The sequence below is a fragment of the Malania oleifera genome, chromosome 3 (genome assembly GCF_029873635.1).
Source record: "Malania oleifera isolate guangnan ecotype guangnan chromosome 3, ASM2987363v1, whole genome shotgun sequence".
NCBI classification, from domain to species: Eukaryota; Viridiplantae; Streptophyta; class Magnoliopsida; order Santalales; family Ximeniaceae; genus Malania; species Malania oleifera.
The window spans coordinates 86804404-86825871 of NC_080419.1; the positions used below are offsets into that span (position 1 = coordinate 86804404).

The 21468-nt window shown below is 36.2% G+C and overlaps 1 protein-coding gene across 1 annotated transcript; it reads left to right on the plus strand.

Annotated features, from left to right (window-relative positions):
- Window positions 1-12297: 12297 nt before the first annotated feature.
- Window positions 12298-17755, plus strand: LOC131152180 (uncharacterized). The gene is made up of 9 exons (XM_058103896.1): window positions 12298-12654; window positions 12828-13024; window positions 14633-14814; window positions 14894-15178; window positions 15268-15326; window positions 15427-15463; window positions 15611-15682; window positions 16735-17059; window positions 17265-17755. Exons 1-9 carry the CDS (start codon window positions 12531-12533, stop codon window positions 17631-17633), a joined length of 1650 nt encoding a protein of 549 aa, XP_057959879.1. The 5' UTR covers window positions 12298-12530; the 3' UTR covers window positions 17634-17755.
- Window positions 17756-21468: the final 3713 nt, after the last annotated feature.

The following is a 21468-nucleotide window of genomic DNA, read 5'->3' on the forward strand; positions in this document are numbered from 1 at the left end:
TCCTCCTCTAATCTTCGTAGGAACTTCTGTTTTTTGAAACGGGCTTCGAACGACAAAGAATCTTAGAGAGAGAGAGAAATTTCGTTGGTAAAGAGAGAGAGAGAGAGAGAGAGAGAGAGAGAGCTTTTGGGAGCAAACTTAGCCCTTAAGTAGCAAAAATGGATATTTATAAGGCCTTTGACCAAGTCCAACTCATCAACGAATCCACCACACAGCTCGTCGACGAAGCCATCCCTTCGTCGCTGAGCCCAAGTTCCAGATATTTCTCTGATCTGCTCGGTATTTGCTCGTCGACGAGGCTCTGAATTTTGTCGATGAGGCTTTGAAGGACTTCGTTGATGGATGTGACTCCTTCGTCGATGAACCCAGCTTATTCCGGTTTAGGTCTCTACAAATAATCTCAATGATGGTTAGCCAACCAACATCCCTAGCCGATCAACACCCATTTATGGAATGGTTACCTAATTGTGTGTATGCACGCCTTTTGAAAATGAAAGGTAGAAAAGTGATAAAAAGAAAAAAGAGCCCTTTTGTTTCTTCAATAATGTCGTTATTGTTCAAGAGTACTCTAATGGACTTCTAGAAAAAGCCCTTTTGTTCCTCGAACATCTGACTTTTAGGAGATAAAAATTCCCATTAAGCATAGGGGAAGAAAACACTATCTCCCTTACTGTACCTAACCACTTAAGTGGGGAAGAGGAACCCTTAGTTAGACAAAAATTAAGAAGAGGCTTCATGCGGAGTTAATGTGATGGGTGGATCCTTAAATGGGTTAGATGTCTAAATAGGGGTGGGTATGGAGTCATCTAAAGAGCATACATTACCTATTTATCCATAAACAATTTTGGAAACAAGTTGATAGGGGAGTTAATGAAAATGGAGGGAGGGGCGCAAAAGGATAAGAAACTAAGAAATGCTAGTCAAATGTTTATGTTCCCAAAAAGGTGACATTTCTATATATTCAAAGACATATAACAATAGGGTCATAGCACCTATAACCCCTTATACTCAATGCCATAACCTAATAAGTTATATTCATGAGTTAGAAGCAACACAAAACATAACTTAATTGAATAAATAAGGAACTGTTTCTCATGAAAAAGCTCAAATGAGGGCTTATTACTAATGATACGAGTACCTTATTAGTGGTGCATATGGATTCACAAGTAGCATGCCCTCAGTAATACTTTGGAAAAGAAAGAAAAAGAGACATGACAATTTCCCAAATATGGTGACATTTACATTTGGCATGCTCATTTTGCTGTCAAGTTTATTGGCAAGATTGTTAGACAATATTATATTCCTTTTTAATAATAGTAAAAAAAGAGCATTCGAGTATTGTAAGGCAATGCACCTATGAAAAGCCTTGATGCTGTTAAAGAATCAAGTTTTAAACTTTTGATGGAATTTCATAAAACACTTTATTTCACTTGGAATATGGAGAAGATATAGTAGTGAGAGAAATCATTAATAAATAAGACAAAATATCTAGGCCTGCCCTTAGTAGAAATAGGTGTAGGACCTTAAATATCAAAATGTATAAGATCAAAAGGTGCTAAAGAAACCAAGTGGCCCTTATTTAAAGGCAAAGAAATTTGTTTTCCTAGTTGAGAAAAACAATCAAAATCCTTAAAATCAATTGAGCCCAAAATGGCCAATTCAAACTATAAGTTGAACACTATATAAAGAGTCATGACCAAGATGGGAATGCTAAGTACTAGATGGTGTAGCAACAAAAAGCAAATGACATGGAATAATGACAAGGAAAATGTAAGGAAGGGATCTCAAATAGGCGACCCACTATACAGCCCATCACAAGAAGCTAACTCGTCTAAGCATACTGCATATTAAAACCATAATTCAAATATTTAGCTATAAGAGACCTAGTTAAACAAGTTGGCCAAAATAGAAAAAATAGGAACATTACACGTATCTATAATATGAATAAATGCCACATTTGACCTGTTGGTATTATAAATAGAAGGAAGCATTAAGATTTTTTAAGAGAAAACAACTAAGAACTAGAAGTCATATAATTGCAACATGTCGAATCAGTATGCGATGGATAGAGTAGTGGTAGAATGGGACAAAACTTGATTAATAAAATTTTGAATGTCAACTATAGTACAAAGAATGGAGTTTAATACACATGACATCTTAAATCGTTAACAATGTTGTATAAGCTATAACAACAATCCAATTGGGAGTACAACATCTGTGAGAGGAGGCATCTTTCTTTGCATAGCCAGTGTCGTTAGTTAGCCTTCTTTCAAGGAAAATTTCTTAGTAAGATTTGCATTCTTGTTAGCTTTTGTGTATTCCCAAGAGGAGGGTGAATTGGAATTTTAAAATTTTGTCCTAGGTTCAACTAATCCAACAACTAGCATTACACAAACCTAGGGTCTGTCTATGTAGTTCCAATATGTGCAGATAAATATAACGTGGAAATTAAATCATACGCAATATTCACACTATAACATACACGTGCGGAAATATAAACAGTGCACACATGATATGTTATCGGGGTTCGGCCAACTGTGCCTACGTCCCCGCCTTGGCTACACCAGTACAAGGATTCCACTATGCGCAGATAAATATAACGTGGAAATTAAATCATATGCAACATTCACACTATAACATACACATACGGAAATATAAATTGTGGAAATATAAATAGTGCACACACGATATGTTATCGGGGTTCGGCCAACTATGCCTATGTCCCCGCCTTGGCTACACCAGTACAAAGATTCTACTATGGCTCACTTAACGGGTGGAGCGGCACCATTTAGAACCAGGTCAAACCGGCATTGGATCTTGGCTAACCGGTCATTTCTTTCAGGCAAACAAACCTATGAAGGTTCGGAAAATCGCCCTAGCTAGTCGACCGATACTATCCTTGGTAAACCAAACCCCACTTTAAAAATCAAATTTCATGTGAGAGGACAGCCAACTGGCCCTACCACCAAGCGATCGAACCTCTCGGGTTTCCAATTTTTTTCTGCGATAATAAAGGTTAAATTTTAATTAAAATTTTTATAAAATTCCCTCTGTGTCCCTAATGATAAAAAAACTTGGGAATTCTATATATACCCTTTCATTTGTCCTGATTAGCAACTTGATTAGCAATTTGATTAGAAAATTCTCTCTGAAAATTATTATACTCATATTGCTATATTCTCTCAAATTTCAAGCATGCTATTCATTTCTCTTTCATTCTTTCTTGATAAAATCATTCATAGAGGAGAACATTAGTCTCATCCTGTTCATTTGCAAACTCATTGTAAAGTGAAGAGTGATTAGTATTCATTCTTGTGGGCTTGGTTATTATATTTGTCTAAAGCATACACTCTCTCATTCATTGATTTTAAATAAATTTTTTTGAGTGTGCTTCGAGCATTTCCTATATTATTTCATTGGTAAATATTGTTGGAAAGTCACTTCTTAGCTTAGGAGTCTTTTTTCATTCTCATTGCAAGACTCAAAAGCCTACTTTGTGCTTATTGCTAAGTATCTTTTTTCAAGCAAAAATCTAATATCTCTTATGTTGTGCTGGAGCCATAAGACGCTGATCTAGAGACGCGTGAGGAGCTGGAGACAAGTTGCCATTATTTGCAAGCTGGAGTTGTTATCCACCATTTAATTTAAATGGATGAAACTTCTCAATTTCTGATTTATTGTATTAAATTGTAATTAATTATCAGCCCTATAAACAGAGAGCTGTGGAGAGTTGTGATATGTACAGAAAAGAAGCACAGAGAGCAAAGCAAAGAAAGAGAGGAGGAAGAGAGTGAGAGGAAGAAGAGAGTTGTATTTTTTTGGCGATTTTAGTGAATTTGTGGTGTGCTTTGTGGACGTAAGTCGATCTTGACCGAACCACGTAAATTTCTGGTGTTCATAACTTTCTGGTTGCTCACAACATCCTAACAGGTGGTATTAGAGACCGATTGGAGTAGAAAGACAAGATCGGAGTATTCACTAAAATTAGAGCTCTATCAAGTGGCTCAAAATTGAATTTTAAGGCCACCATCATGTTCACCACGTTGAGACGAAGCCAACAGTGCAAACCGGACCTCAAAAGGAGCTTAGACGGAGGCACACGCACCAATACGCACCTCACCAGAGAAAGATGCCTCGTCACGTGCCGGTCATGCGCCGGTGACCTTCCGCTCATGTGCCCCACACGTCTTCCTCACCCAGACCGCATCAGCCTGACCCGGCAACCGGACTCCTACCCAGCGACTCATTCAGATCGGATCAACCCGAGACCCAGTTCGCACGCTCTAGACTCGGCCACTTCAGTGCTGCTGCGTCAGTGCCATGTCAGCTCCATGTCATCTTGTGGGCCCCACAGTGCCACGTCAGCACCTGCCACGTCGGCATTGACTAGGTTTGACTAGTTTGACCTGATCTTTGACTGAGCTTTTCGAAATCGTTTTGGGTTCATTTTTTGAACGAATTGAACCATTTCTAAGGTTTTCGAACATTCTAAACCCAATTTTGTTGTCCATTTGAGCTAGATCTATCTCTAGATTAGTGAATCAAGATGTCGAATGAAAAGAGTTCAAAAATTGAAATGTTCAACGGAAACTTCGGTTTTGAAAGATGCAGATTGAAGATTATTTGTTTGGGAAGGAGTTGCACTTACCATTGAAGGGTGAGCTAGCATCTATGAATGAGGGCAACTGGGATTTGCTTAATCAAAAAGCTCTCGGAGCCATCGGAATGGCGTTGTCATAATCTTTGGCATTCAATATCAAGCATATATCATCCACTGAGTCTTTGATGGATGCGCTTTCGAATATATTCAAACAGCCATCAGCCACTAACAAGGTACATCTCATGAAAAGATTATTTACTATGAGCATGTCTGCAAGTGAAAGTTTTAGTAGGCATTTGAATAATTTCAAAGAGTTGCCAGATCAACTCGCCTCAGTCAGGATAACATTTGATAATGAGATTCGTGCCCTACTAATTTTCAATCAGTTGCCCGAAATTTGGAATGGTGTTGTTACTGCAATCAGTAGCTTCACAAGGAAATCAAAGCTTATGTACGATGAGACCGTCAGCATGATTTTGATGTAGGAAATTAGAATGCAGTCAAACCATGGCTCCACTTCGAGTTCAACCTTGAACATGGAGAGTTGAGGTAGAGGAAATAGGCATAGACGATCAAACAACCACGGCAAATCTAGACTTAGGCGGTCTAAATCTAAAAATCCCAGAGGTTCTCAAGACACAAGTTCCTAGAGTACAAAAATTATTGAGTGCTAGAATCGTGGAAAAAACTAGTCATTACAAGAACCAGTGCAGAAATCTGAAGAAAGAATATGAGACGAGAGATAGAAGCCAATGTTGCTTTAAAAAATGATGATTTGTTGATCTGCTCTTTGGAGAGCAAAAGGAGTCTTGGGTGTTAGACTCTGGAGCTTCATTCCATGCCACTTGCAGCAGAGATTGCCTAGAGGAGTATACATAAGGTAATTTTGGTAAAGTATATCTGGACAATGATCAACCTTGCGATATTGCCGGTAAGGGGACAGTGAAGATCAAAATGAATGGGTCAATATGGAAACTGAGAGATGTCAGGTATATTCTAGACCTGAGGAAGAATTTGATCTCAGTCGGTTAATTGGTAGATGAAGAATATAACACATCTTTCATTGGTGATGAATGAAGATTTCAAAGGGTGCATTGAAAATTGCTTGAGGTAAGAAAAGTGGTACTGTTTATGTAACTCTTGATGCATGCATGTCTATTATGGTTGCTATAGGAAATGATGATAGCAACTTATAGCATCAACGACTCGGACACTTGAGTGAGAAGGGACTTAGGATGATGCACTCAAAGGGTAAGTTGAGTGAATTACAATCGGTAAAGATTGACATATGTGAGGATTGCATATTTGGGAAATAAAAGAGAGTCAGTTTTTAGACAAACATTAGTACCCCAAAGAAGGAGAGACTTGAGCTAGTCCATTCAGATGTATGAGGACCAACAACCATTTCGTCCACAGGTGGAAAGCATTACTTCGTCACATTTATCGATGATCATTCACAGAAGGTATGGGTTTACTTCTTGAAGTATAAACCTAATGCTTTTGATGCTTTTAAAATTTGGAAATCAATGGTAGAAAATGAAACTAGTTTGAAAATCAAGAAGCTGAGAATAACGGTCGTGAGTATGTTGACACCGAGTTCAAGAAATTCTGCTATGAGCATGGTATCATAATGGAAAGAACTGTGCCAAGTACGCCTCAACACAATGGCGTAGCCGAGTGGATGAACAGAACGTTGACAGAAAAAGCCAGAAGCATGCGTATGCAGTTGGGCTTGCCAAAGATGTTTTGGGTAGAAGTAGTCAACACAGCAACTTATTTGATTAACAGGAGTCCATTAGTACCATTGGACTATAATCTATCAGAAAAAGTATGGAGCAATAAAGAGGTAGGACTTTCATTTTTGAAAGTTTTTGGTTGTGTTGCATATGTACATATCAATGATAATGTTAGGAATAAGCTGGATTTGAAATCCCAAAAATGCACTTTCATCGGTTATGGTGGATATGAATATGGGTATCGCATTTGGGATGACGAAAACAAAAAGGTGATCAGAAGTAGAGATGTGATTTTTGATGAAAAGGTGATGTACAAATATAGACACACAATAGAATCTACAGAGTTTGAAACAACCTTTGTAGATGTGGATGATGTTTTAGAATGTGCAAGGACACGTCAGCAGAACACCGAGAATCCTCAGCAGAATATCGAGAATCCTTAGGCAGAGGAACATATGGAGTAGATTATTGCACCACCACCTCCTATTCCAGCACCAGAGCTTAGGAGATCTTCTTGGAAACATGTACCAAATAGGAGGTATGTGAACCATTTACTTCTTATAGATGGAGGAGAACCTAAATGCTATGTTGAAGCATGTTAGGCAGGAGATTCGAGTAAGTGGGAGCTTGCAATGAAAGATGAGATGAAGTCTCTAACTCTAAAAAAACATGGGAACTAGCTAAGTTGCCCAATGGTAAGAAGACTCTTCACAACAAATTGGTGTACAAGATCAAAGAAGAGCATGATGGATCCAAGAGGTATAAAGCTCGGTTAGTAGCCAAAGGTTTTGAATAGAAGGAAGGAATGGACTACACTAATATTTTGCACCAGTTGTTAAGCTGACAACCATCAGATCTATTTTGAGTATTATTGCCTCAAAAGGGTTTACATCTTGAATAGATGGACGTGAAGACGAAATTTCTTCATGGTGATCTTGATGAGAAAATTCATATGCAATAGCTGGAAGGTTTCTTGGTAAAAGGTAAAGAGAATCTTGTATGCAAATTAAAGAAAAGTTTGTATGGTCTCAAACAAGCTCCTAGACAGTGGTATAAGAAATATGACAACTGTATGTAGAGGAACAATTTTCAGAAGTGCAATACCAAGCACTGTTGCTACTTCAAAAGGTATCATGCTAGCTATATTATTCTACTGTTATATGTTAATGATATGCTAGTTGCAGGATCAGATATAGAAGAGATCAGAAAATTGAAGCAGCAATTGTTAGAGGAATTTGATATGAAAGACTTGGGTCCTGCAAAGCAGATTCTTGGGATGTGAATCTTTAGAGATAAGCAACAAGGAACATTGCAGTTATCTCAGTCAGAGTACATCTGCCGTGTTTTACAGAGGTTCAACATAAGCAACCCCAAGGCTGTAAATACACCATTGGTAGGTCATTTCTGTCTCTTAAAGGATCAGTCTCCCCAGATAGATGAAGAAAATGACTTCATGGCTAAGGTACCATATGCCTCAACTGTTGGAAGTCTAATGTATGCTATGGTTGGTACCAGACCGGATATTGGCCAAGCAGTGGGAGCTGTCAGTAGGTATATGTCAAATCCAAGGAAGACACACTAGGAAGCAGTGAAGTGGATTTTGAGATATTTACGTGGCACTATTGATAAGTGTCTATGTTTCAGAAAGCAATTTGGAAATCCAAGGATTTGTAGATGCTGATTTTGTAGGTGAAATTGATCATCGCAAAAGCACCATCGGGTATATATTCACTATTGGCACAACGACTGTTAGTTGGATGTCACAGATATGGAAGATTGTTGTTTTATCCACTACAAAAGTTGAGTATGTAGTAGTGACAGAAGCTAGTAAAGAGATGATTTGACTTTAGGGTTTGTTAACAGAGTTTGGATTAAAGCAGGAGAGGAATGTTTTATACAGTGACAGTCAGAGTGCGATACATCTGGCAAAGAACTCAACATTTCATTCCAGAACCAAGCATATTGGATTGGGTATCACTTCGTTAGATCTCTAATAGAGGACGACATGTTGACACTTGAAAAAAATTCAAGATAGTAGAAATCTGACAGATATGTTAACTAAGGTGGTGACTACAGAGAAGCTAAGTTGTGTTCACTTGAGTTGGTTTTCATGCCTGAAGACATATTTTGAGCACATCATTTATTTATGATACTGGTTGAGGAGGAGTCTTAGTCTCCAAGTGAGAGATTGTTGTGCTGGAGCCAGGAGACGTTGATTTGGAGACACGTAAGGAGCTGGAGATGCGTTGCCAATATTTGCAAGCTGGAGCTATTATCCATCATTTAATTTAAATGGATGAAACTTCTCAATTTCTGATTTATTGTATTACATTGTAATTAATTATTAGCCCTATAAATAGAGAGCTATGGAGAGTTGTGATATGTAAAAAAAAGAAGCACAAAGAGTTGAGAGAAGAAAGAGAGGAGGAATAGAGTGAGAGGAAGAAGAGAGTTGTATTTTTTCGGCAATTTTAGTGAATTTGTGGTGTGCTCTTTGGACGTAGGTTGATCTTAACCGAACCATGTAAATTTCTGGTGTTCATAATTTTCTGGTTGCTCACAGGGTCCTAACATCTTACACTTTATTTATAAATATTTTTGAGATATTATTTGGGTATTTGATCTTTGAAGAGCTCTTAATATAAAATAATTTTTTAACTCAAAGATCATTATCTATCACATATCTCTTTAGAGAGATATATTCACATAGACTCTATTGAGCATAAATATTTATCATACGAGAGTGCATTGGTTCTATTGTGGTACATATTTGCTTAGTATAGAAGCACTTGTATTGTACACAAAATTTATATTTGCTGTTGCATTATAGGCATAGCCTGAGGGGGTGTTGATCTAACCCGTAAGGATCGGTTGTAAAGGTTGGGGTCAGCCTTATAATCTGACCTAGGGTTTTCCTTACCCAGTAAGGAAAGTGGGTTTTATCCGGTGTCGCTCCACCCGTAAGTGATCTTTAGTGGAATCCTTGGGCTGGATAGCAAGAGGCAGGGACATAGGTACAGTTGCCGAGCCTCGATAACATATTGTGTGTCACTGTTCTTTTATTTCCTTTTACTTTCCTTTGTTTACTTGCTTATTTGTATTTCCTAAATTCATTGCATGGATATTTAAATACACTTTTGCATATGATTGAGTAATACTAGAACTGCTTTATCTATCTAGCTTATCTAAACATCCTTGTATTTGTTGTATTGGAGTTGACTAGAAAAGACCATAGGTTGAGTCATACTGGTTGTGGATAGAATTAGAATAGAAGTGGCCTAGAATTTTTTAAATATCCAATTCACCTCCCTCTTGGGTTTACACCAACATCATTAGTTCTCTTTGGAGATCAAGTGGTGAGAGACCATTATCTATCCAGTGACTTCGTCTCCATCTCCTCCCTCCCACCCACATGACCACCACCCAAAATACACCCACACGACCAGCAACATCATACACCCCCACGACAACCTTCCCTCCACTCCATTGCGGTGTTTGTCTCGGTGTTTCAAATCTTGCACAAAGAACTTACGGCGTGGTATAAGACTTGTGTTGAACAACGTCAAAATCATCCAAATAGTTCTCTTGGTAACTTCAGTACTTGTGTTTGAATTCTTGCTATATTTTGTGAACCATTGCTAGTAGATTACAATCACATCTTTGAATAACCCATTTTGAATTCATAGATTGCAATATTGATACTTACTAGCTTAAATCAATTGTATGAATGTTAGTTTGGTAGCTTAGAACTTGGAATCTTGATTTTTGAAAGTAACATCTTCCGTATAAAACTAGACTCCTTGATTAGTAAACACTTGGGACTTATTTTTGGATAGCATCATACACCTTTTCAAAAAACTAGCAACATGTGAAACGAAGCATGATTTATGGTGTTTAAGCTCGGATAGTTAAATTCTTAATTTAAATTGTTTTGAGTGTATGTTCTTGTGTGAGGGTTGAACCATAGGACTAGGTCGATCCATTCCGTCCTACATCAATGTGAAATAGAATTGACCATGTGATCAATAATACCACTGTCAATTATTGAGGAATTTGATTGCTTAGAAACAAAATTAGATAAATTAATCATACTTGATAAACTCAAAGAGTTTGAAATGGAAGATGAGTTGCTTATAGTATTCATGGTTGTAGGTTGAGGTGATTGTAAAGAGGATTGTAGGAAAGAAAGAAGTTGTTGACACTCTTCTTTGGTGAAAGGAAACTGAGAGTGGAATTTGTGGAAGAACAATCTGGGTCATTGAAAGATAATGAAACTTTATGCACAAAATATGTTATGGTTCTTCGATTTTGATGATATCCAGGTGGATATCCATGTAACTTGTAGCATCTATCAACTGTATGCCCAATGAGACCACAATGAGTACAAACTGGCTTAGGACATTGCTTCTGATAATTCTTAACCATTGTTCGAGGAACATTCTTGCTTACCAAAGCAGCAGTTTTGGTCATCAAGGATGATCCCACCACTTTTCTTTGTTTTTCTTGTAAAGTAAGATATAAAAATCTATTAATGGATGACATTGGATCCATGAGTAGAATTTGTCCTCGAATGTATAAAAGAATCATTGAGACCCACAAAAAATTGAACAACATATTCCTTTTGACGTTGATCAATTACTATTTTTAAGGCTCCACAAGAACAACCCGGATTACAAGAACAACTAGGAATTGGTTTCATAGTAGCAAATTCATCCCATACAACTTTAAACTTCATGTAATAAGAATTAATAGAAGATTGATCATGAGCTAATGAAACAAGATCTTTCTTGAGTTGAAATAAAATGGGGTCATTACCTTATGTAAATATAATCTTAAAATTTTTCCAAACTTCTTCAGCAATCGAAGTGTTAATAACACTGACATCAATTTCCTATGTGAGAGAATTCAAGATCCATGAAAAGACCATGTTGTTGCAACGAAACCATAGAATGTACTAAGGGTCAAACTGATTTTTAGGCAGATAAAACGTTCCATTTATGAAACCCATCTTGTTATTGGCATTGAGAGCTGTCAACATTGATATGCTTCATGTATAGTAGTTCTCATTATTCAAAGGTTGAGAAACCAAGATCGAACTAGGGCTTTCTCCATGATGAAGAAAATAACGATTGGAAAAAATCCTTAAGCAAAAATGAGAAGAGGAAGCGGAAGTCGAATTCATATAAGAGTTTATTGTTTGATACCACATCAAAATAGAAGAAAGAAAGTGTATTGCAAGAAAGAAAAAAAGCAGAGTCTTGGAGAGGAAAAAATGATCAAATTTGTATTGGTTTTCTTGTTTATCTTTACATGAATTAGACCTCTATTTATACACATATATTGATAGCTAACTAACAAAACTAATGTCTAGCTAAGTAACATAACTAACATACTAAAAATCGTTGATGGTTTCAGAGAAAACGTCGATGATTTTCTTCCCGAGGCTAAACCATTGATATAACTGTGTTAACTGTTTCTTCTTCTGCAGCCTAACTTCCTTGATTTTGATTGAAGAATGGGAGAAGTTTGTATCCTTCAACGTAAATAATTTTTCTTTATTAAAAGGACGACAAGACTCAAAAAGAAAGAAAGTCAAAGAAAAGAAAAAGAGAAAAAAAACCACTCTAATCAAGTCCAAAATGATGAATACCAAGAGAAATGACCACACATATTCCTATTGTACATTATCTTTTCTCATATTTCTGCATCAAACGGCTACATATCTTCAAAACCCCTCCCCCACCCACCAGTTTTATTTTGTCATATATTCAACTTCGTCGCTAAAACTTTAATTCATCTAAGCTGCCCATAATCACCCTTTTTTTTTTATTCTCATAATTGGCATAAATACAGCACATATTATAAAATTATATATCCAAATATAAATGATTAAGCAAGCCGAGACCCTTTCTCCCATGAAAAAGAGCCGCATTCTTTTTTGCCTGCGACTTACTCGATTGGTTGACAAATGCCCATTTCCGTTTCATCCAAAAGGTATCACGGAGCAATACAATGAACTGTCATACACTACACTCCCTCCCCCACTTTTCTTACCGTTCACACACACTCTGTCACACTCCTGTAACTCCATTCTCTCCTTCTTGAGCCATCAAAAACACATAAGCTTAGGTCACTGGTCTCTCTCTGTCTCTGCGCCTAAAAGAACCTCCTTTTGCAGAAAGCAAGCTACCACTATGCCCAGTAGCAGTTCATTGTCATTTTCTGTTTTAGCCACATTTCTCTGCTTCTCTCCTGCCTTCTTTTCCTTCTCGCATGGAGTTTCTGCCTTTCCACCCCACCAGACATTACCCCCTTTAGGTACTGTACTTTACCTCAATACACATTTTCTGTTACCCTGTTTCAACCCAGAAAATTTTCCTTTTTTTTTTCCCCCTTATATGCAATATTGCCTCTGTTTGGCAAGAGGATTAGTGTTTCCTCAATTTCCCTTCTGATTTTTTTTTTTTCTCTTTTTTGGTTTTTTGTTTCAGGGGAAGTTGGTGTGGAAAATTTTTCTGTGGAGTCTTCATGGGGAACCAAGAGGTCACTTGTAGAGGGACCCAGTGGTGAACCAGTGGAGAGCTCCTATTTTGTGTTAGCTGCGGAGAGAACATACAGAAGAGATCCTCTCAATGGGTTCAAAAAATACACAGGGGGATGGAACATCAGTGAGCGCCATTACTGGGCTGTAAGTTTCTCAAGCTTTGACTGTGACTGGGTTTGATCCATTGCTGTTTTGGAGATTAGTGGTCAGCTCAACTGTTCGCCAAGGCTACACTGTACACTTAAACCTTACACAGAACCCTAGCATTGTGATATGCTTTCTGGGGTTTGGTTAAGCAGCTGATTTGATACATTTCTGACTGAGAAATTTGGTTAATTTTTACTAGTTGATTTGATAATGGTACTTCTAGGAGGAGGAGGAAAACAAAGGAGGGTTGTCCTCCATGATTTGTTAATGTTTCAGATACAGAGTTAAGCAATCGCTCCATACACTCTCGTAATGATATGAGGGGTTGGCCATTTGTTGAAATATTTTATGAGGTAATCATTTTAAATCTTTTTTATTAAGAAATAAATAAAAAATAAAGTTGAATGGGAATTGCAAACACAAAACATGAGTTTGGCTATGGCTAGTTTGTTGGTTTTCAAAAGAAATGCCAAGTGGGCACGACAGTGTACAGGGAGATTGCATGGACCAACTGCTTCTAGCAGTTTCATATTGCAAATTATTGTGCATTGGCCATTGGGTGATTCAATCCATTCACAATCAATGAACAATAACATGATTCTGCTCCAGTATTGGTGTTGGCAGATGTCAAGTCAAATGTGGTATGATCAATTTGTACCGAGGTCGAAGGGGCAAAATATTTTCTGATAATTCCTTTATGTGGAAAACTAAAAGGTTATGTAGAGAAAGCAAAAACTTCAATGTGCAATGTGTACTAATCTAGAGGGTTTTTAAAAGAAAAAATAAAAAAAAAAATAATTCAGATTGTTATTACTAAAAATCACATCATAATGCTAGTAAAATGTCTTGTTCCCATTTCCCAGTTTGGAAGACTATGTTTAGATGTACTGATAATGATTTGATTTATCATGTCATCAATGTAAAATGGGTGCAACTGTATAAGTCTATTATGGAAACGAGTTTTCCTTTCCACCTTTTTAGGAGTTAAAATAAGTTATCATATACACATAAATAATAGATGGGTTCACTACAAATTTATAATGATGCTTATTCAGAAGACCTAATTTCAAGCATTTAAGGAGGCATGATCCAATTCTAACAAACAAACTAAAATTGAGCAGAAACATATCTGGCTCCCCATCCCCCATTTTTATTTTTATTTCATTTTTAAAATTTTTGGGAAAGGGAGGGTTTGTTATGTGTATTCCATGTATGGATTCCAAGGTGGGACAACAGAAAATAAGAGCCATTGAGTTCAGGTTTTCTTCAATGCTTAGAGACTATATGAATCGGTGGATGGATACCAATGCTCCCAGGGGGCATTGGAAGGCCATGGTTTCTTATACTTGCTTTCACATTTTCTCTTCATAATTTCTGAATCCTTTATTCCATGATTAACTTTTCCTGGGTGTAGCTTCATTTGGATGGACTTGATAGTTGAATCCAGCCCTCACCTCACTCTCAAATGCTTGCTCGCTGTTTGGTTTTTACTCTCTTGGGTGTTTCTATTTGCATTATGCATTTAATTTATTTTGCAAATTTATTTTGATAAAATACAGTTTCCCTTTTAACTTAATTTTACTCTCCAAATTTGTTTGAATGCAGTCTGTTGGTTTTACTGCTGCTCCCCTGTTTGTCATTGCTGCAATTTGGTTCCTCGTCTTCGGGCTGTGCTTATCCCTCATATGTATTTGTTATTTCTGTTGTGAAAGGCAGTCTTATGGCTATTCTCGAACGGCTTATGCTTTCTCTCTTGTTTTGCTCATACTCTTCAGTGTTGGTGCAATGTACTCTCTCTCTCTCTAGTTGGGTGTATTTTTTACTTGATCTTTCACAACAAACTAATGTGATATTCTGTGGTTTCAGCATTGGGTGTATTGTTCTGTACACTGGTCAGGGGAAGTTTCACACTAGTACAATCACGACATTGGAATATGTTGTGAATCAGGCTTACACCACTGTTCAAAAACTTAGAGATGTTTCAGATTATCTTGCCGCGGCAAAGCAGATTGGAGTGGATAAAGTTTTTCTGCCTTCTAATGTTCAAACTGATATTGACCAGATAGAAACAAAGATTAATTCTTCAGCTAGCATTGTTGCTGATCAGACAGTCGAGAATTCAGACAACATGCGAGATGTCTTGGATTCTGTGTAAATGAAGATTTTAAGGCTTCTTTATTTGTTTTGTGGATTTTAAGATTTGCACTGGTGACAAAATGGATTGCTTAATGTTCCTGCAGGAGAGCAGCGCTTATTGTAATTGCTGCCATAATGCTTCTGTTGACATTCCTTGGGTTATGTAAGTGCATTCTATACACTAAGGCCAAATTTTTTTTTAAACTAGTGTACGTAAAGTCTCACAGTTTTTTTTATTTGTTTGTTTTGTTTCTTTTCTCCAGTATTTTCTTTATTTGGCATGCAGTTTCTCGTGTACATGTGAGTGTGACAATGATCTCTGGAAAAATTATATCCTTTCTTAATTTGTTTCTCCTAAGATATATATATTTTAATTTTCAGTTGCAAAGATTTCTGAGTTCATCAGTAATCATTTCTAAAGGAATATTTTCACCTAACTTGTTGCAGCTTGGTGATTATCGGATGGATTATTGTTACAGGAACATTCATTTTGTGCGGTACCTTTCTTCTTCTTCACAAGTAAGTTCTGTTATGAAATTTATGCTGAGCAGTCCGCCTATATACTTGTTATCTGTTGTGCAGTTTGCTGAACCATAAACTAAAACTAAAACTAAAATTCAGAAACATAAACTAGAAACTGAAAAATGGCAACTTGTTTGGTGTTATTTTCAAAGCTAAAATAAATGAAAAACCTGACTGAGCACATGTTCATTTTTGTCCTTGGATCAAATAATAGTTAAATATAATACCATTCTTCTATCATTATTAAAGTTTTCTTTTAAACATTTTAAAGTTACCCTATTGAAGCTCGAATCAATTAAAAAATAATTTAAATATTGAAAAGATACAATAGGATACTAATAAAAAACTGGAATCTGAATAATCATTTCAGTAGTAATTATATTTTTAAGGTCACTCTTTAGGACTCCAAGTACAATCAAGGTTGAAAATGGTGAAAAAATTTTTTTTGGATGATTTTTCTTAATTTTATTGTTGAATTTTTTAAAATTTTATTTGAAATTCACATGGAAATTTTATTTCAATTTTTTTTATCAAAAAACTATGCACACAATGATTTAATTATAAAAGTAAATTCTGCATATTAAAGTGCTATGACAACGAGCACTATAACAAATGAAAAGCATAAAATCTGGTTTGCCATTATACCAATAATAGGAACTGAAACTAGCAAACACATTGTTACCATAAATTTTATTATTCTACTGCAATGAACTGTAAATTAGAGAAACGGAAATGATACCAAACAACCCTTAGGATTTAGGTTTGCTGAACTTAAAAAGTGGAGTATTTTTTGAGTTTACGTTCTCCTTTTTTAGGACTTATAAATGTAGTTTATTTCTGCAAATAGTTATCTTCTCGAATTCAATCTAGCGATTATTAGTAATCATTCTTCCTCGAAATTGCTCCCAGATAGCACTCTAATTGCTTCTTTTGACCAAACCCCCACCATTTTATTCCACTAATTTTGTTACTTAAGTTAGTGATTGAAACATTTATCATTTATATTTGTTCTAACCAAATAGCTAATTGTTCTTTCTTTCATGTATCAGTGTAGCTGCAGATACTTGTGTTGCAATGGATCAATGGGTCCAAAACCCCACAGCTCATACAGCTTTAGATGATATACTGCCATGTGTGGACAAGATAACTGCCCAGGATACTTTGTTGCGAAGCAAGGAAGTCACTTCTCAGCTAGTTGAAGTAATTAATTCAGTCATCACCAATGTTTCTAACATAAATTTCTCCCCCAATTTTCCACCTTTTTACTACAATCAGTCTGGTCCATTGATACCGATTCTGTGCAATCCATTTTTCTCTGACATGACGGATCGAGCTTGCACAGCTGGCGAGGTGGACTTGAACAATGTAACGGAGGTAAACATTGGATGTGTCACAATGCAAGAACAAATTAAACTAAATGGGGTCTGGCCAAATAAGAATAAATAAACGAAGGGTGTTCTTTTATGATGAGTTTCAAAATTATCAAAATATGATTACAGGCAGAAGCTGGGCTCAGAGGTTTAAGATTTTGCAAACAATTTGTTGGGAAGCTCCAATGCTCTTGTTTTATATCATGCAGGTATGGAGGAGCTATGTCTGCGAAGTTTCGGCATCTGAGGTTTGCACCACGACAGGCCGTTTGACCCCCACCCTCTACAGCCAAATGGCTGCTGCAGTGAATGTAAGCTATGGGTTGTATAATTATAGTCCCTTTCTGGTTGATCTTGAAGACTGCACCTTTGCGAGGCAAACTTTTGGCGACATATACAGGTATCATTGCCCCAGTCTGCAGTCCTACAGTAAACGGATCTATATTGGATTGGTGATGGTCTCAGCTGCAGTTACGCTCTCTCTTATCTTTTGGGTGATATATGGCAGAGAGCGGCGGCATCGTGTCCTAACCAAAAGGTTAATGTCTAGCGCAGCACAAGGAGACAAGGACTCCTAGGCTCTTTTACTTCATTCACTGATACATGCTGAACTTCTTTGCATCTAGTCTGGTTGTTTTAAATATAGAACAATGGTTTGTAAAGCTTCTGTCATAGTTCATTGGGTTGATTACCATGGTTATTGAATGGTGTCATTTATGGGGGCATTTGATAAAATTAAGTATGACCCAATTTTGAATAAAACTTAAATTGGTAATTGAATTTAAAATCTAAATTATTTTAATTATTCGATATTTAATATCTAAATATGTATTGCTTTTTAATTTTAACTTTCTTAATGCGTGTAAGAGTATGAGTATATGATAAAATTAATGAGCAGTTATATGAACCAAACTTTTTAATTTAACATAAATAATATTATCTTGCCTTTCATTTAATTAATAATTGTAAATAAAAATAATATAATTTATTATTATACAAAAAATAAAATTTATTATTTTAATTTTAAATATTTGGGTATTGAGTTTTTTGCCATTTTCGTTTTTTTATTTATTTATAAAGAATACAATTGGAAAAGATACTTGAATATGAATTATACATGTTTTCATTTCTCATTCTATTAGAGGAATTTCGAAAAAAATTCATAGTTGCCAAATATCTTAATGTCTAATTGGTTCACTTATTTAAGGAATTAATTTAGATGTAACTTCTCTTCAGAGTGTGTAGATACTCCAGTTTTAATCGGGCCTCTCTTTTTTTCATAGTGTGTGAGCCCTCTATTGTTTATTCCTTGCATTATGGAGAGTTTGTGGGGATCCTTTGTAACAACTAGATAATTTACTTAAAGAGGGATTAATTTTATATTTCAAAAATTTGAAGGTCATTTTTGAAAAAAGTCTTATTGAGTCTTTTATGTCCCTGTTATTTTAAAATTAAGTCATTATTTTTGAGTCCTTATTACTTTGAAATTAAGTCCTTTTTATTTTAAAATAATGGGTCTTCTTTTATTGAGTCCTTTTGTGTTAAAGTTAAGTCCTCTTTGTTGAGTCCTTGTGAGTTAAAATTGAGTCTTTTGTTACTAAGTCCTTTAGGTCCCTATTATTTTAAAATTGAGTCTCTATTATTTAAAAATTGGGCCCCTTCTGTGTTAAAATTAATTGACTCCTTTTTGTTTTAAAATTTAGTCATTGTCATTAAGTCCTTTAGTTTCCTAAAATTAAGATCATCCTTTTTTTTTTTTGGCACTCGAGTCCCACAAGGCAATTAATGATAAGAATCCAATTTCTCGTGTTTACTGCATCAGCTCAATAGAGTACATATATAGAGAATACATACATAGGAAAAAAAATCGTACAAGGGAATACAAATACAATATACAGGGAAAGCCAAATACATAGAGTTGCACTTAGGGAAGACCCTAATTTAAACAAAAATTTAGAGAGGTCGATCAATACCCCTGCACGCAAGAATATCCTACAACATCTCCTTGGATACTTGTAGCCAAAGATAGAAGGTAGATCAAACATATAACGACAAATCAAATTTAAAACAATCAGGCAATTAATTGGAGAGATTTTGAAGATTAGGATGTATCCCCCCATATATTAGGCTAGACACCCCATCACAAGGAGAATCGACCGAAATCACAGGAATGGGGGGATCGGTTGCTGTAGGAAGGTAAGCGTAGCTAGAGTTTTGCTTAAGAGGAAACAATGAAAAAGGGAAGGACCGAAGGCTACCTAAATTAGTTGAGGCCCAACCCTATAAATTGAGGGGTCTTGCACGGTTCAACGAAGAGCTCAAAGAAGGGGGGAATTAAGAGAAGAACACATAGAAATACATTGAGAGAAAATGAAAGTATTGTGAATGAACTCAGATTTGCACAGTGGAAATTAAATGCAGTAACCAATGAAGAACAAATATGGATCACACACACGCAGTATATATAAAAGCAAGAACAACAATGCAAAGATTTATGTGGTTCAACAATACCTGCATCCACGGTGGCAATCGGCAAAGTTTCAATATGCAAGTGTCAAAGAACACAATACAATACTTCTTACAATGATCTTCTCTTCTTCAGAATATACTTAGAATGGTATATTTATAAACACTTCAGAGGTTTCCCTCCAAACACCCAACCACACTAACGTTTGAATTCAAAATTTGAAATCAGCTTTGCTACCCCGAGCCAAACCATCAATGGTTTTAGATAGAATAGAAATATTGCCTTGCTGCATTGCTGCACCCTGATTTCCTTCATGTTTTCTTTTAAAATGTGAGCCACAATTCACAACACACTCCACCTTGGCGAACATACGCCACTTAGGAGAAACCAAAAACATGAACCCGTTGCTCCACCTTGAACTTGGAACGTAAGGTTGGGATCATCTCTCTTCGAGCACTTGGAGACATGAAGTAAGTCCAAGCAATGTTTCAACTTTTTAGTAGTAACCGGTTTTGTCAAAATGTTCGCTACATTTTCAGATGTGTGAACCTTCTCTAGTACAAGTTTACTTTAAGTAATCAATTCTTAGACTTTGTGAAACTTTACATCAATATGCTTGGTTATGGCATGATACACTTGATTCTTTGCCAAGAAGATAGTGCTCTGACTGTCACAACGTAGCACAACCCCACTTTTTTGTATACCTAGCTCTTTGACCAAACCGGTAAGCCATAAGACTTCCTCTGTAGTTTTGACAACTGCCATATATTCATATTTAGTTGTAAACAATGTCACTAAGGATTGTACCATGGACCTCTAACATACAGGTTGTAAGGACGCAGGAAAATAAAATAATAAAAGAAAATGAGAAAAAATAGATATTGAACAAAGTAAAGAGAAAATCGGCGACGGTTTTCTGAAGGAGGCAGAAAACCGGCGACGGTTTTGGGTTTTAACCGCGGTCAGGTAAAAGGTAAATGATAAATTCTGGCCAGTTAAAGGCAAAACCAGGGACGATTTTCTGAGAGTTTAAGAAAATCGTCGACGGTTTTGGTTGCAGTGTTCAAAGTATAAATGGATTCCAAAAGCATTTGTGTTAAATCAAAATTAAACTTCTCTCTTCCTCCTCTCTCAAACCCTACTACCCCCTTACCTTCCACCTTTGATTCCGGCTCCGATAAAACCCACATTGACGATTAGGAACTACCACGGGATTCCTGGGAAGATTCTCTGCAACCTAGGTGGGACAAATTTCTAATTTGGGGTTCCGCAGTATCATCCCAAAACTGAGGTAACGATGTTAAATGTTAGTTTAATTGTTAATATGGAGTACATAGGGTTTATGGAATGATAAAATAACGTTCTATTGAGATTTGGGTTGATAAACTTTGATTTTTGAATTAGGGTTTGGGTGAGTGCCGCAGGCGTCGTCTTGGAGTTTCTGTGGGCATAATTTAGGAAATCAGGTAAGGGAAATTAGTTATAGTAGATTTTTATTAATTATAAACAGGTTATTTCGAGTATACAAATTATATATATTTAGGTATGATTTATTTACACGGTTAAACATTTGAAAAAATACTGACTTTTGATATATATATATATATGGAAAAGATATTGTGTGGCAGGAATACAACTTTCATAACTTAATTGGTTGATGTGAGTACAGAATGATGAAATTTGTTGTTGGATTGTGAACATTGGTTAGCTGTGAGTACATTTATTAGTGAATATTGGCTGTTTAAGATTGCTGCGTGACAAATAATGTGATGTGTGTATATGAGTCATTTTGTGTGGTTATTTATGTGTATCACATTATAACGTTGGCAGACCTGAAGAGTTTGTTATATTGCCTAGATATAATCACGATATACGTTGGCAGGCTTAAGGAGTTCATATATTGTCATTACATATTGGGGTAGAGCATTGGTAGGCCTGAGGAGGTT